The following is a 13,848-nucleotide window of genomic DNA, read 5'->3' on the forward strand; positions in this document are numbered from 1 at the left end:
TTTTTCAATGAAAAAAATGTGCCTTGGCTCAGAAAAGGTTGAAAAAGACTCCGCCATACCAGCGAGGGACACGCCCACCGCAATCATCCCCCGCCCAATCAGGGCCAAGGTGCGCAGCCACACTGGCAGAAACTTCTTTTTTGTTGCCGGTGAGGTGCGTGACCCACGTCCACACACTCCAAACGCCTCATCCCACCCGAGATCGCATACGCCAAACACCGACTTTCTTCATGCTTTTACTTTGAAGGGGGACGTCAATATTTTGCCCTTGCAGCCAAGTAAACGTTGAGTTCTCAACGTTTACTCACACAGCGTTCTCAAGACTTATTCAAGTTGAAAAACGTATTCGGGTGTTACCATTTAGTGGTCAATAGTACGGAATATGTACTGTACTGTACAATCTACTAATAAAAGCTTCAATCATAACCACATTCTAGCTGCCGGTATGGCAACATATACAACGACAATTCACGGGGCTACCGCGCATGCTCGTCACTACTGTTGCATGCTGGGTAGTGTAGTTCTAATATTCCCTAGCTCATAACATCACAGAAACGCGCATTTTTAATTGCGCAACAGCAAGTGTACGGAGCTCTGCCTCTGATGGGGAATTGAAAGGCGACACGCGTGACACGGTAATCCGCGGGTGAGTGTCCCTAATAGACAGGCCGGCTGCAATTAGTGGAGGAGCAATCCTCACCTGGCCTGATGACGCAGTCCTCAGCCACACGCGCACACAAAGACGGCGGGAAAAAAAAACCCGCACAACAAATTTTTAAGAAACATCAAACTTGCCTGATTAAGCAGTTTGAGACCATAATAAAGCATAAAAGCTCAAGAAAAAAAACAAGAATCATGCACTGTCATGCATGTGACACCCACGCCGGAAGTGGATAGACATATATATATATATATATATATATATATATATATATATATATATATATATATATATATATATATATATATATATATATAAAATCAATATATATTCTATTTTTTTTTAAATCTTATTTATTATAATGTTATGTTTGTAAGATTTTTTTAACCTTTTTATTTCTTTCTTAAATAATCACTGATTATTGTTTAATATTTCCATGATTATCTCATTCTATGTATTTAAATATTATATTATGTCAGTAAGAATCATCCATCCATCCATTTTCTACCGCTTATTCCCTTCGGGGTCGCGGGGGGCGCTGGAGCCTATCTCAGCTACAATCGGGCGGAAGGCGGGGTACACCCTGGACAAGTCGCCACCTCATCGCAGGGCCAACTCAGATAGACAGACAACATTCACACTCACATTCACACACTAAGGCCAATTTAGTGTTGCCAATCAACCTATCCCCAGGTGCATGTCTTTGGAGGTGGGAGGAAGCCGGAGTACCCGGAGGGAACCCACGCAGTCACGGGGAGAACATGCAAACTCCACACAGAAAGATCCCGAGCCCGGGATTGAACTCACGACTACTCAGGACCTTTGTTTTGTGAGGCAGACGCACTAACCCCTCTTCCACCGTGCTGCCCAGTAAGAATCATTTCCTTTGTATATCTTTCTTGCATAATCACTTTTTTGTATATTTAAATCATTCTTAGATGTCATGTATTATAATTGTATCATGTTAAGAATAATCCTATACCCTTTTAGCTCGTTGTTACATAATCAGTATTTATTGTTTAATATTTTACTATGTATGAATTATATGTAATGTAATATTATCATGTTAGACAAAATTATATACATTCTTATCTCTTTCCTACATAATTACTTTTTCTTTTTTTTTTTACACATTATTAACTGTTATATATTTTATTATGATATTGGTAGATATTGTCAAGATTTTTCTCGTTTTATTTCCATAAAACTTCAAAATTATTTTAATTCTACTAATACTTTGTGTGTACATTGTCTCTTATTGTGAACTTTTAAAATGTACATGTTTAGAAATGTTTCACATATTTTCATATTTCAAATTTAGGGGTCACATATTTATATATACATAATGTACACACACATATTTAATTATTACAATATTCATTATTATAAATATTACCTAAGTTGATTAATGTAGTGAGAAAAGTTCAATGTTTGATTGGCATTTGCTCGGCACGGCCTGCGAGACGAACTGTGCTCTGCAGTGCCCCCTAGCGGATATTAATAATACCTGCATCCACCTCCATGACGTCACATACGTCAAAAACAGAACTTTTCTCGCACCTTCTAAACGCTGCTTGACATGTAAACATATTTACTTTGAAATTATTATTAGGATATGAATCCACTTAAATGTTTAGTGTTGTTAAACATGAATAAAATCGATCATAACGTTATGATCATGAACATTCTAACACAAGTCAAGTACATAAAGTTGTGGGACAAATAATGACGTCACAAAATTCATTTGAATAACTTTTGAACTTTTATTGATACCATCCATCCATCCATTTTCTACCGCTTATTCCCTTTGGGGTCGCGGGGGGCGCTGGAGCCTATCTCAGCTACAATCGGGCGGAAGGCGGCGTACACCCTGGACAAGTCGCCACCTCATCCCAGGGCACTTTTATTGATACATTTTATTTAAATGTATTTCATTATACAATATAGATACTGAAATATTGAACGTTAAGGAATTATATATATTTGAAATGTTTCATTTTTGTATTGTTTTTGTATGACTTTTCATTGATTTTTGATTAAACCTACACAAGTACAATGTTTTTGAGTAAACCCACACAAGCACAGTATTTTGAAGTAGACCGACACAAGCATGCCATTTTGGACTAGAGCTACTCAAGCACAGTGTTTTGGAATAAACCTACACAAATACAGTGTTTTGGACGAGACCTACTCAAGTGCAGTGTTTTGGAATAAACCTACACAAATACAGTGTTTTGGACTAGACATCAAGTACAGTGTTTTGGAATAAACCTACACAAATACAGTGTTTTGGACGAGACCTACTCAAGTGCAGTGTTTTGGAATAAACCTACCCAAATCCAGTGTTTTGGACTAGACCTACTCAAGTACAGTGTTTTGGAATAAACCTACACAAGCAATGTGTTTTGGAATACACCTACACAAATACAGTGTTTTGGACTAGACCTACTCAAGTAAAGTGTTTTGGTATAAACCCACACAAGCACAGTGTTTTGGAATACACCTACACAAATACTGTGTTTTGGACTAGACCTACACAAGCACAGTGTTTTGGAATAAACCTACACAAGCACAGTGTTTTGAGGTAACAGTACACAAGCACAACGTTTTGAAGTCAACCTACTCAAGCACAGTGTTTTGGAATAAACCTACACAAGCACAATGTTTTCAGGTAAAAGTACACAAGCACAGTGTTTTGGAATAAACCTACACAAATACAGTGTTTTAGACTAGACCTACTCAAGCACATTGTTTTGTGGTAAAAGTACTCAAGCACAGTGTTTTGGAACAAACCTACACAAGCACAGTGTGCTGGAGTAAACCTACACAAGCACAGTGTTTTACAGTAAACCTACACAAGTAGTGTTTTAGGGTAAACCTACACAGGCACAGTGTGCTGGAGTAAACCTACCCAAGCACAGTGTTTTGGAGTAAACCTACACAGGCATGGTGTTTTGGAGTAACCACACAAGCATGGTGTTCTTGCGTAAACCCACACAAGCACAGTGTTTTGGGGTAAAACTACAAGCTCTGTGTCATGGAATAAACCTACACAAGCAAAGTGTTATGAAATAGAAATACAGAAGCGCAGTGTTTGTTTTAGGGTAAACCCACACAGGTACGTATTTTGGGGTAGAACTACAGTATATACAAGTTCTGTGTTTTAGAGTAAACCCACTCAAGAACAGTGTTTTGGAGTGAACCTAAACAAACACATGTTTTGTGTAAACCCACAAAAGTACAGTATTTTGAGGTAGAACTATATACGAGTGCTGTGTTTTAGAGTAAACCCACACAAGAGCAGTATTTTGGGGTAGAACTATATACAAGTTCTCTGTTTTAGAGTGAACCCACACAAGTACAGTATTTTGAAGTAAACCTACACAAGCACATTGTTTTTGTGTAAACCCACACAAGTACAGTATTTTGGGGTACAACTTTACAAGTTCTGTGTTTTGAATTAAACCTACACAAGTTTTGTTTTTTGAGTGAACCTACACAGGCACAGTTTTTGAACTAAAACTACGCAAGTTTTGCGTTTTGGACTAAACCCACACAAGAACAGAGGGAAGATGGTAAGCCCACACAGATGTTCCAAATAGGCAAACATGCTAACCACAAAGTGAGTTTTTAGTTTTTAAAAGTAATAACATTTTGTTTTTAAAAAAGGTACAGTAAATGTTTTGCTATTAATATATTAAATAATAATTATTAAAAAGTAATAATATTTTGTTTCACAAGGTACAGTTAATATATTATTATTGTATTTAATAACAATTACTAAAAACTAATAACATTTATTTTTAGAAGGTACATTAAATGTATTTTTTTATTTAAAACAATTTAAAAAAGTAATAATATTTAGTTTTACAAGGAACAGTAAATATATTACTATTATAGTTAATAATGATTAAAAAGTAATTATAACGTTTAGTTTTAGAAGGTACATTAAATATATTACTATTATAGTTAATAATTATTAAAACGTAATAACATTTTGTTTTAGAACGTACGGTAAACATTACTAATATTATATTTAATAACAATTATTAAAAACTAATAATAATAACATTTAGTCTTAGAAGGGACAGTAAACTTGCTGCTATTATTATTATATTTAATAACAAATATTGGAGTACAACTTTCAAGTAGTAAAGAGTTTTTACGAGTATTCGGGGCCTAATTGGCGTGAAGTTGTAAACCCCGCCTGCTGACTTCTGATTGGCCAGGTCTCCAATTGCGTCACAGCGCGTAACCACGCCCCCTGTGGACCTGGCAGGTATAAGGAGGTCAGCATGTCCACAAGTGTCAGAGTGGACTCTACATTCCCACGCACGCGCCCGCCCGCACGCGCACTATTTACACCATTTCCCACGTGCCGGTTCTGGTTTGGTGTTCTGGACCTTGTTCGGGCTTGCGGGTCGGAACCAGCATGGACTTGTCGGACCTGTCGTTCCCGATGGCGGGGGAGGACTTCTACGACGACCCGTGCTTCAGCAGCAGCGACATGCACTTCTTCGACGACCTGGACCCGCGTCTGGGACTCCACGCGGGCCTGCTCAAGCCGGACGAGTCGTCGTCCGCCTCGTCGTCGCCCTCCCCGTCCTCGTCGTCGTCCTCGTCCCGCCACCAGAACCGGGCGGACGAGGACGAGCACGTGCGCGCGCCCAGCGGCCACCACCAGGCGGGACGCTGCCTGCTGTGGGCGTGCAAGGCCTGCAAGAGGAAGACCACCAACGCGGACCGCAGGAAGGCCGCCACGCTGCGGGAGCGCCGCAGACTCGGCAAGGTCAACGACGCCTTCGAGACCCTGAAGCGGTGCACGTCCGCCAACCCCAACCAAAGGCTGCCCAAGGTGGAGATCCTGCGCAACGCCATCAGCTACATCGAGTCCCTGCAGGCGCTGCTGCGGGGCGGACACGACGACCAGTACTACCCGGTCATGGAGCACTACAGCGGGGACTCGGACGCCTCCAGCCCCCGCTCCAACTGCTCGGACGGCATGGTGAGACATGGCGTGCATGCTTCCCTTTCACTCACATTTTATTACACATTCATATTATTTCTTTTAACCATTATATTATACATTTATGTCCTTTTTTAAACATCTTATTATACATTTATATACTTATTTTAAACACCGTATTATACATTTATATTCTTTTTTAAACATCTTATTATACATTTATATACTTTTTTGTTACATCTTATTATACATTTACATTCTTTTTTTTAAACATCTTATTATACATTTACATTCTTTTTTTAAACATCTTATTATACAATTATATTCTTTTTTTTTACATCTCATTATACATTTTTCTTATTTTAAACATCTTTTTATACATGTACATTTTTTTTTCACATCTCATTATACATTTATATATTTTTTTACACATCGTATTACACATTTATATTATTTTTCTACATTTTATTATACATATATATTCTTTTTTCACATCTTATACATTTATATTGTTATTTGTTTAACATCTTGGTATTATTTTTTTTACATTTTACTATAGATTTATAATTTTTTTTACATCTTGTTTTATATAAATATTATTTTTTTACATTTTATTATAAATGTATATTCTTTTTCTACATCCTATTTTATATAAATATTATTTTTTTTACATCTTACTATACATTTATACTCTTCTTTTATACATCTTATACACACAGACACACACACACACACACATGTTATTATACATCTATATTAATTTTACATCTTATTATACATTTATATGAATGCAGCTGAGATAGGCTCCCGCACCCCCCGCGACAAGCGGTAGAAAATGGATGAATGAATGTGTGTGTGTGTGTGTGTGTGTGTGTGTGTGTGTGTGTGTGTGTGTGTGTGTGTGTGTGTGTGTGTGTGTGTTACATTGCATTATACATGTATTTCCTTTTTTATATTTTATACATTTATATTATTTATTACATCTTATTATACCTTTTGTTATTCTTTTTTTTTACATCTTATAAATTTTGTTATTCTTTTTTTTTACATCTTAATATACATTTATATTTATTTTTACATCTTATTATACATTTATTTTAATTTTATTTTTACATCTTATTATACATTTAAATCCTTTTTTACATCTTATTTTACATTTATACCTTTTTATATCTTTGTTATATTCTTATTTTTTACGACTTTTTATGCATTCATATCCTTTGTATATCTTATTATATAGTTGTATTCTTAATCTACTTCTTATTATACATTCAATTATTTTTTTTACATCTAATTGTACATTTATATTCTCTTTTTTTACATCTTACTATACAATTAATCAGTTTTTACATCTTATTAAACATATATATTTATTTTCAAATATATGTCTTTTTTAAAAGTCCAAATTATTATTCTAACAAATAATTTCGTTTTGGACGTGTAAACCTGAAAGATGAAGAACAAAAGCAATTAACGAAAGTGTTAATAACTGTATGCAAATAAATGGTTTAATATTTTAAAAAGAACCAGCTGAAAATAATAACATTGCTCTGCATTCTATCTTTCAATTATACACACTTGAATTTGTATTTATAATTATATTAGTCAGTTATGATCTTATTTCTCAAAATGTGTCCACTTACTTTATCGTGTTCTGATGAAAGAAACAATGTTCTGTATGAATTATAAACATGTTGTGTTTGTTCTGCAGACAGACTTTAACGGAGCGGGCTGTGCGTCCAACAGGAGGACGACTTCTTTTTTTAACAACACATCCAGTGGTAAGGACTAATCAATGAATAACGTGATTGATTCTGTTCCATGTGTTCTACTTATGCACGTGTAGAAATTGGTTTATTAATGAAAAATCATTCAATTGATGTTCGGGGTAATTCATTAATAATTAATGTTAAATATGGAAGTTCATTTAGGGAGTGGGATAAATGTTGATTATCATTATTAAATTAATGATTAATTGATATATAATGTATTATATATATATACATAAGTAATTATCAATATAATAATTGATAATTATGAAATATAAATAATCAATATGCATGGTTAACAATAGCAAATCATATTAATAATGTTTATTGAGAGCTAATAAAGTGTGTAAATGCAGGGCCCTAAGCAGGATTTTATTTTGCTTTTGCTTTTGTATTTATGTGAAACGATTGTAATATTTTTTTTAAATCAAACTTACATTTATTTGATGCATGTTTTTTGTTTAGTTTTTTCCTGGTGCAAAATAACAAATGCAACCTAATTAAAACATTAATTTGCATATCTTCCTGACACATCTGCGGTAGGGATCGAAACCTCACTGTATTAAAAAAACCGAGAGAAAAAACAAGTAGACTTGTTTGTTTAAAAAAAAAACAGCTGCGGTCGTCATAACTTTACCATCAAAAATAAATTCACAGTAATGCACTGTAAAAGCAACGATCATCCATCCATCCATTTCTACCGCTTATTCCCTTTGGGGTCGCGGGGGGCGCTGGAGCCTATCTCAGCTACAATCGGGCGGAAGGCGGGGTACACCGATCGTAAATTTTACAATTAAAAAACTGTCAACAGAGTTTTAAAGTAAAAACAAAAGTAATACTGTTTTTTTTATATTTTTACTGTCAAATTCTGGCCACTGTTCTTCCATAACTTAACCTAAAATATACCGTTGTTAATACAAAGCATTTTATATTTATATTACGGCTGTCAAACGATTAAAACATTTAATCGCGGTTAATCGCAATGTTCATAGTTAACTCAAAATTAATCATGATTAATCACAGCTATATATATATATATATATATATATATATATATATATATATATATATATATATATATATATATATATATATATATATATATATATACATACATACATATATATAATTTTTCATCATTGTCAAGTTTCAACACCATGAACGGACAATTACTTTGTTTTAAATAAATGTGTTTTAAACATTATGCTTTTTTTAAACAGCTCAACACAAAAAGGACAAACACCATTTTTTAACAATAATTTAAAAAAAAACCTTTGTGTGTTGTGTCTTGTCAGATTTTGTACAGCAATACAGAATTTATATCCCTGCTTTAGAAGCACTAGCATTTAGAGAAGAGGAGCTACACCAGGGGTCGGGAACCTTTTTGGCTGAGAGAGCCATGAAAGCCAAATATTTTAAAATGTATTTCTGTGAGAGCCATAGAACATTTTTTATCACTGAATACAACTAAATGTGTGCATTTTTAAGTAAGACCAACATTTTTCGAGTATATTAAGTCTCTTATTTTTTTTAATAACATTGTTATTCTGAAGCTAACCAATAATATATCAAATACTTCTTACCATTAATGTGACTTCATGAACAGGTGTGGTAGAAACGGTTGGATGGATTAAAATGCATGAGAAAGTTTTATATTTTGAACGTTATTTTTAACACTGTGATTACCAGCGGAATTATTCATTACTTATCCTGTTAAGCAATGTCAGCTAAGATTTATCTGAGAGCCAGATGGAATAGAATAGAATGCAGTCATCAAAAGAGCCACATCTGGCTCGAGAGTCATAGGTTCCCTACCCCTGAGCTACACTGTTTAAAATGTAACACAAGTATTTGTCTTTATCGATCGATCATCAAATATATCAAAACAATATCCAATTATTTGTATAGAAACATGATTGCGATTGTTTTGCAAATTTTCTTCAACATGAAAACACTAAACTACAACAATGCAGTGTTGTTTTCTTAGTATTGCACACAATAGAACCTGGATTTGTGTACTCCTTTCTTTTTCCATCTGGAAAATATGTGATGGGGGTCCATGGAGACAATTTAGTTAAAAACAAATGTGCAAAAAAGGATGGTGTAAAAATAAAGACCTTTTTTTTCCTCAAAAGTATTAAACTACAAATAAAAGTGAAGCAAAAACGCAATTTCTTTCCCTGTGTTGTTTAGTTGCTAAAAGTGCCAAATGCAGGAGTCGTACATCTAACTTAGCTGCACTCTTTAGCTTTAGATTGGAATAATATTTGCCTTGAGTTTTAAGTCACAAATATTGCATATCTGAATCGCATTTGGAAAAGACGAACCAAACTTTAGAGCGTTTTCTATTCGAAACATTGCTGGGTTGCAACTAGGATTTGACAAACACCGAAATTAAACATTGGTGGTCCAAGAGGAACTTTGAAAGGCTGAAATCATGGCACCATAAATTATATTACCTTGACCAACACAATTCATTTCCAGGAGATAACTATCAATCATCTAACATCTTTACTAATTAGCTTGATTTTGTAACAGTCCACTTTGTTATTAATATTCTGAAGTTTAGTATATTAAACATTATTAAAACATACATTTGAAAATCTGAGCAGTTTTTCCAACAACGACCAGGATTCGAACCCGAGGCTTCTGGTTTGCAAAGCGAGTATTAATGACGTCCGCCAAAGACTCACCGGAAGTGACAGAGGACATTCGCAGGTGCTCATTCGAGCAGACGTGACGTCACAAGGCGTCACCTACCAGCTGGCTTCGGTCGGTGCCAAAAAAAAAGTACCGGATCCGATTCCCATCCCTAATGATCGTAATGGAAGTCATTTTCATTTTGTAAACGTCTTAAACCGGATGTATAGCGCGGCGCTTTTATTTTGAAGCCGGAAAAGTGTGTAATTGGTTTTGAGAAAGTGTCTTGACATGTTTTGACGTCGGATCGACTGTTTGCAATATAAAACAAAAAGAAGTCTCCTTTCGACTTCTTGCCGACCGTTTTTCATTTCTGTGAGCTTTTATGTCATATTACTTACTAAATCAGTCACAGTAACACTCTAAATGTTATGTTATCACTGCACTTTAAACTAATCTGAAGACGGAAGTGAAACACCGCCTACCTCTTTCGACACGTGCAGTGATATCGCCTCTTCTCAAAATAAAAATAGTGTAAAAAAAATCCTTTCTCGACGGGAAAAAAAAAACTTGTTATGGCTTTGAACTTGAGATTTCCATAAGGTAGACTTTCTTTTGTCAATTTCTGCCCGCTTGTAGCAAGTGAACTGCAGCCAAGTTCCCGCCCGCTACGGCAAGGCATGAGGGTCAAACAGTAAGCGTTCGCGTTAATCTCCCGTTAAAATAAAAATAGTGTTAACGTTTTGACAGCCCTAATAAGTAAATAAATATATATATATATTGTGTATTATCATAAAAATAAAGGTTGTACTAGTTTTCCATTACCATTTACAGTAAAAAAAAACAACAAAAAAACTTAAATCAGTAACCAAAATGTTACCTTAAAAAATATGGTATTGTTTTTCAATTTACTGTAATTTTGCGAAAAATTTACAGCATTTTTAAACCAAATTACTGCAATTGCAAAATAAACAAAAAATGATAACATGCAATATTATTAATTATTATTGATATTACTAATTAATCATACACATACCAGCCAGCCATCCATTTTGTACCGCTTGTCTCTTTCGAATAATTTAAAAATAAAAACATATTTTTTTTTACTGTAAAATTCTGGGGAATGACAGCTATTCTTAAATAATTTGTTTAACTTAAAAATAAATTGGTGTTTTTTTTTTGTTTTTTTTTACAGTGCTTGTTTGAAAAACAGATTTTTTTAACCATACAATCTACTGAGATGCACTGTAAAAACAAGAGTAGATTTTAAGGTAAAAAAAATAAAAACTGGTCCTGTTTATCAATTTAGAGTAATTCGGTGTAAAAGCCAGTTTCTGCAAAATTACTGTTAATAAAAAATAAAAAAGTACCACTTTTTTTATACTGTTTTTAATGTAAATTTTAACAGCAAATGTAAAAATAGTAACACTTTTATTTGTATGGTCAAACTCCATTTTGTTTTTGCAATAAAATCTACTGGGTTTTTTTTCTCTTCCTTACAATGTGGGTCAGAAAAATACCCACATTTTAATTAATTTAGCTATGTTACATTTTTTTTTCTTCCATGAACTCATTTGAGTACAAAACACGCATCAAATTCACTTCAAGTTTGATTTACTCTATTACTTTTATTTTGACAGTAAAATGGGAGCTGCCAGTTTTTGACTGACACTTCAAGCTGCACGCCCCCGCAGACAGTTTCACTAACCAGACAGATTTGCTGTTCTATTCTTATCCGTGACGGAGCAGGAAGAGGCTAGGAATTAGAAAAAACATTTCATCTGAAGCTGCCTGAAATGGGGCAACTTCCATCGTGTGAAAGTCTGTATTGAATAGTAAAATATGTGTTTGTGTCCCAGCAGGCGGCGTGAAGGCGGAGCGCGGCTCGGTGGTCTCCAGCCTGGACTGTCTGTCCAGTATCGTGGAGCGCATCTCTACAGACGCCGGCGGCCCGGCAGCAGCGGGGTCGCCGCCGGCCGAGTCCCAAGCGGCGGGCGAGGCCTCCACCCCCGAGCCCGCAGCTCAGGTGCCGTCCCCGACGGGCACGCAGGACCCCAACCTCATCTACCAAGTCCTATAGACCGCCCCTCAACCAAGTCCCTACTTCCTCTTCCTGTTTGTGGCAGACATATTTAACCTGTTTTCTTTTGTTGCTGCTAATAATCAAGGAAGAAAACTGGCTTTTTTTCAGCCAATAACTTCTCCTGTTGGACAAGCTTCAAGGCGCCTGATTCATGTTTAGGCCGAATATTAATTAACTGAACATGATTAAGTTTCATATTTAAGCTGAATATTAACTGACTGAACATTTTTAAGTTTATTTAAGCTGAATATTAATGAATTGAACATGTTTAAGTTTCATATTTCAGCTGAATATTAATGAATTGAACATGTTTAAGTTTCATATTTAAGCTGAATATTAACTGACTGAACATGTTTAAGTTTCATATTTAAGCTGAATATTAACTGACTGAACATGTTTAAGTTTAATATTTAAGCTGAATTTTAACTGACTAAACGTGTTTAACTTTCATATTTATTGACTGAACATGTTTGAGTTTTATATTTAAGCTGAATATTAACTGACTGAACATGTTTAAGTTTCATATTTAAGCTGAAAATTAATTGAACATGTTTAAGTTTGATATTTAAGCTGAATATTAATTAACTCAACATGTTCAAGTTTCATATTTAAGATTAATATTAATTGACTGAACATGTTTAAGTTTCATATTTAAGCTGAATATTAATTAACTCAACATGTTTAAGTTTCATATTTAAGATGAATATTAATTGACTGAACATGTTTAAGTTTCATATTTAAGCTGAATATTAATTAATTGAACATGTTTGAGTTTCATATTTAAGCTGAATATTAATGAATTGAACATGTTAAAGTTTCATATTTAAGCTGAATATTAATTAACTGAACATGTTTAAGTTTCATATTTAAGCTGAATAATATTCAGCTTAAATATGAAACTTAAACATGTTAAATTAATTAATATTCAGTGAATATTAATGAATTGAAAATGTTTAAGTTTCATATTTAAGCTGAATATTAATGAATTGAACATGTTTAAGTTTCATATTCAAGCTGAATATTAACAGACTGAACATGTTTAAGTTTATTTAAGCTGAATATTAATTAATTGAACATGTTTAAGTTTCATATTTAAGCTGAATATTAATTAATTGAACATGTTTAAGTTTCATATTTAAGCTGAATATTAACTGACTGAACATGTTTAAGTTTAATATTTAAGCAGAATTTTAACTGACTAAACGTGTTTAAGTTTCATATTTATTGACTGAACATGTTTAAGTTTTATATTTAAGCTGAATATTAACTGACTGAACATGTTTTAAGTTTCATATTTAAGCTGAATATTAACTGACTGAACATTTTTAAGTTTCATATTTAGGCTGAATATTAATTAACTGAACATGTTTAAGTTTCATATTAATTAATTGAACATGTTTGAGTTTCATATTTAAGCTGAATATTAATTGACTGAACATGTTTAAGTTTAATATTTAAGCTGAATATTAACTTACTAAACATGTTTAAGTTTCATATTTAAGCTGAATATTAATTGACTGAAACTGTTCAAGTTTCATATTTAAGCTGAATATTAATTGACTGAACATGTTTAAGTTTCATATTTAAGCTGAATATTAATTAATTGAACATGTTTAAGTTTCATATTTAAGCTGAATAATATTCATCTTAAATATGAAACTTAAACATGTTCAATTAATTAATATTCAGTGAATATTAATGAATTGAAAATGTTTAAGTTTCATATTTA

At 33.6% G+C, this 13,848-nt stretch overlaps 1 protein-coding gene across 1 annotated transcript; it reads left to right on the forward strand.

Annotated features, from left to right (window-relative positions):
- The first annotated feature begins 4,986 nt into the window (after nt 1-4,986).
- myod1 (myogenic differentiation 1) lies at nt 4,987-12,507 on the forward strand. The gene is made up of 3 exons (XM_061924333.1): nt 4,987-5,666; nt 7,339-7,408; nt 11,896-12,507. The coding sequence occupies exons 1-3, from the start codon at nt 5,094-5,096 to the stop codon at nt 12,114-12,116; spliced, it is 864 nt and encodes a 287-aa protein (XP_061780317.1). The 5' UTR covers nt 4,987-5,093; the 3' UTR covers nt 12,117-12,507.
- Nucleotides 12,508-13,848: the final 1,341 nt, after the last annotated feature.

Source organism: Nerophis lumbriciformis, linkage group LG29 (genome assembly GCF_033978685.3).
Source record: "Nerophis lumbriciformis linkage group LG29, RoL_Nlum_v2.1, whole genome shotgun sequence".
NCBI lineage: Eukaryota > Metazoa > Chordata > Actinopteri > Syngnathiformes > Syngnathidae > Nerophis > Nerophis lumbriciformis.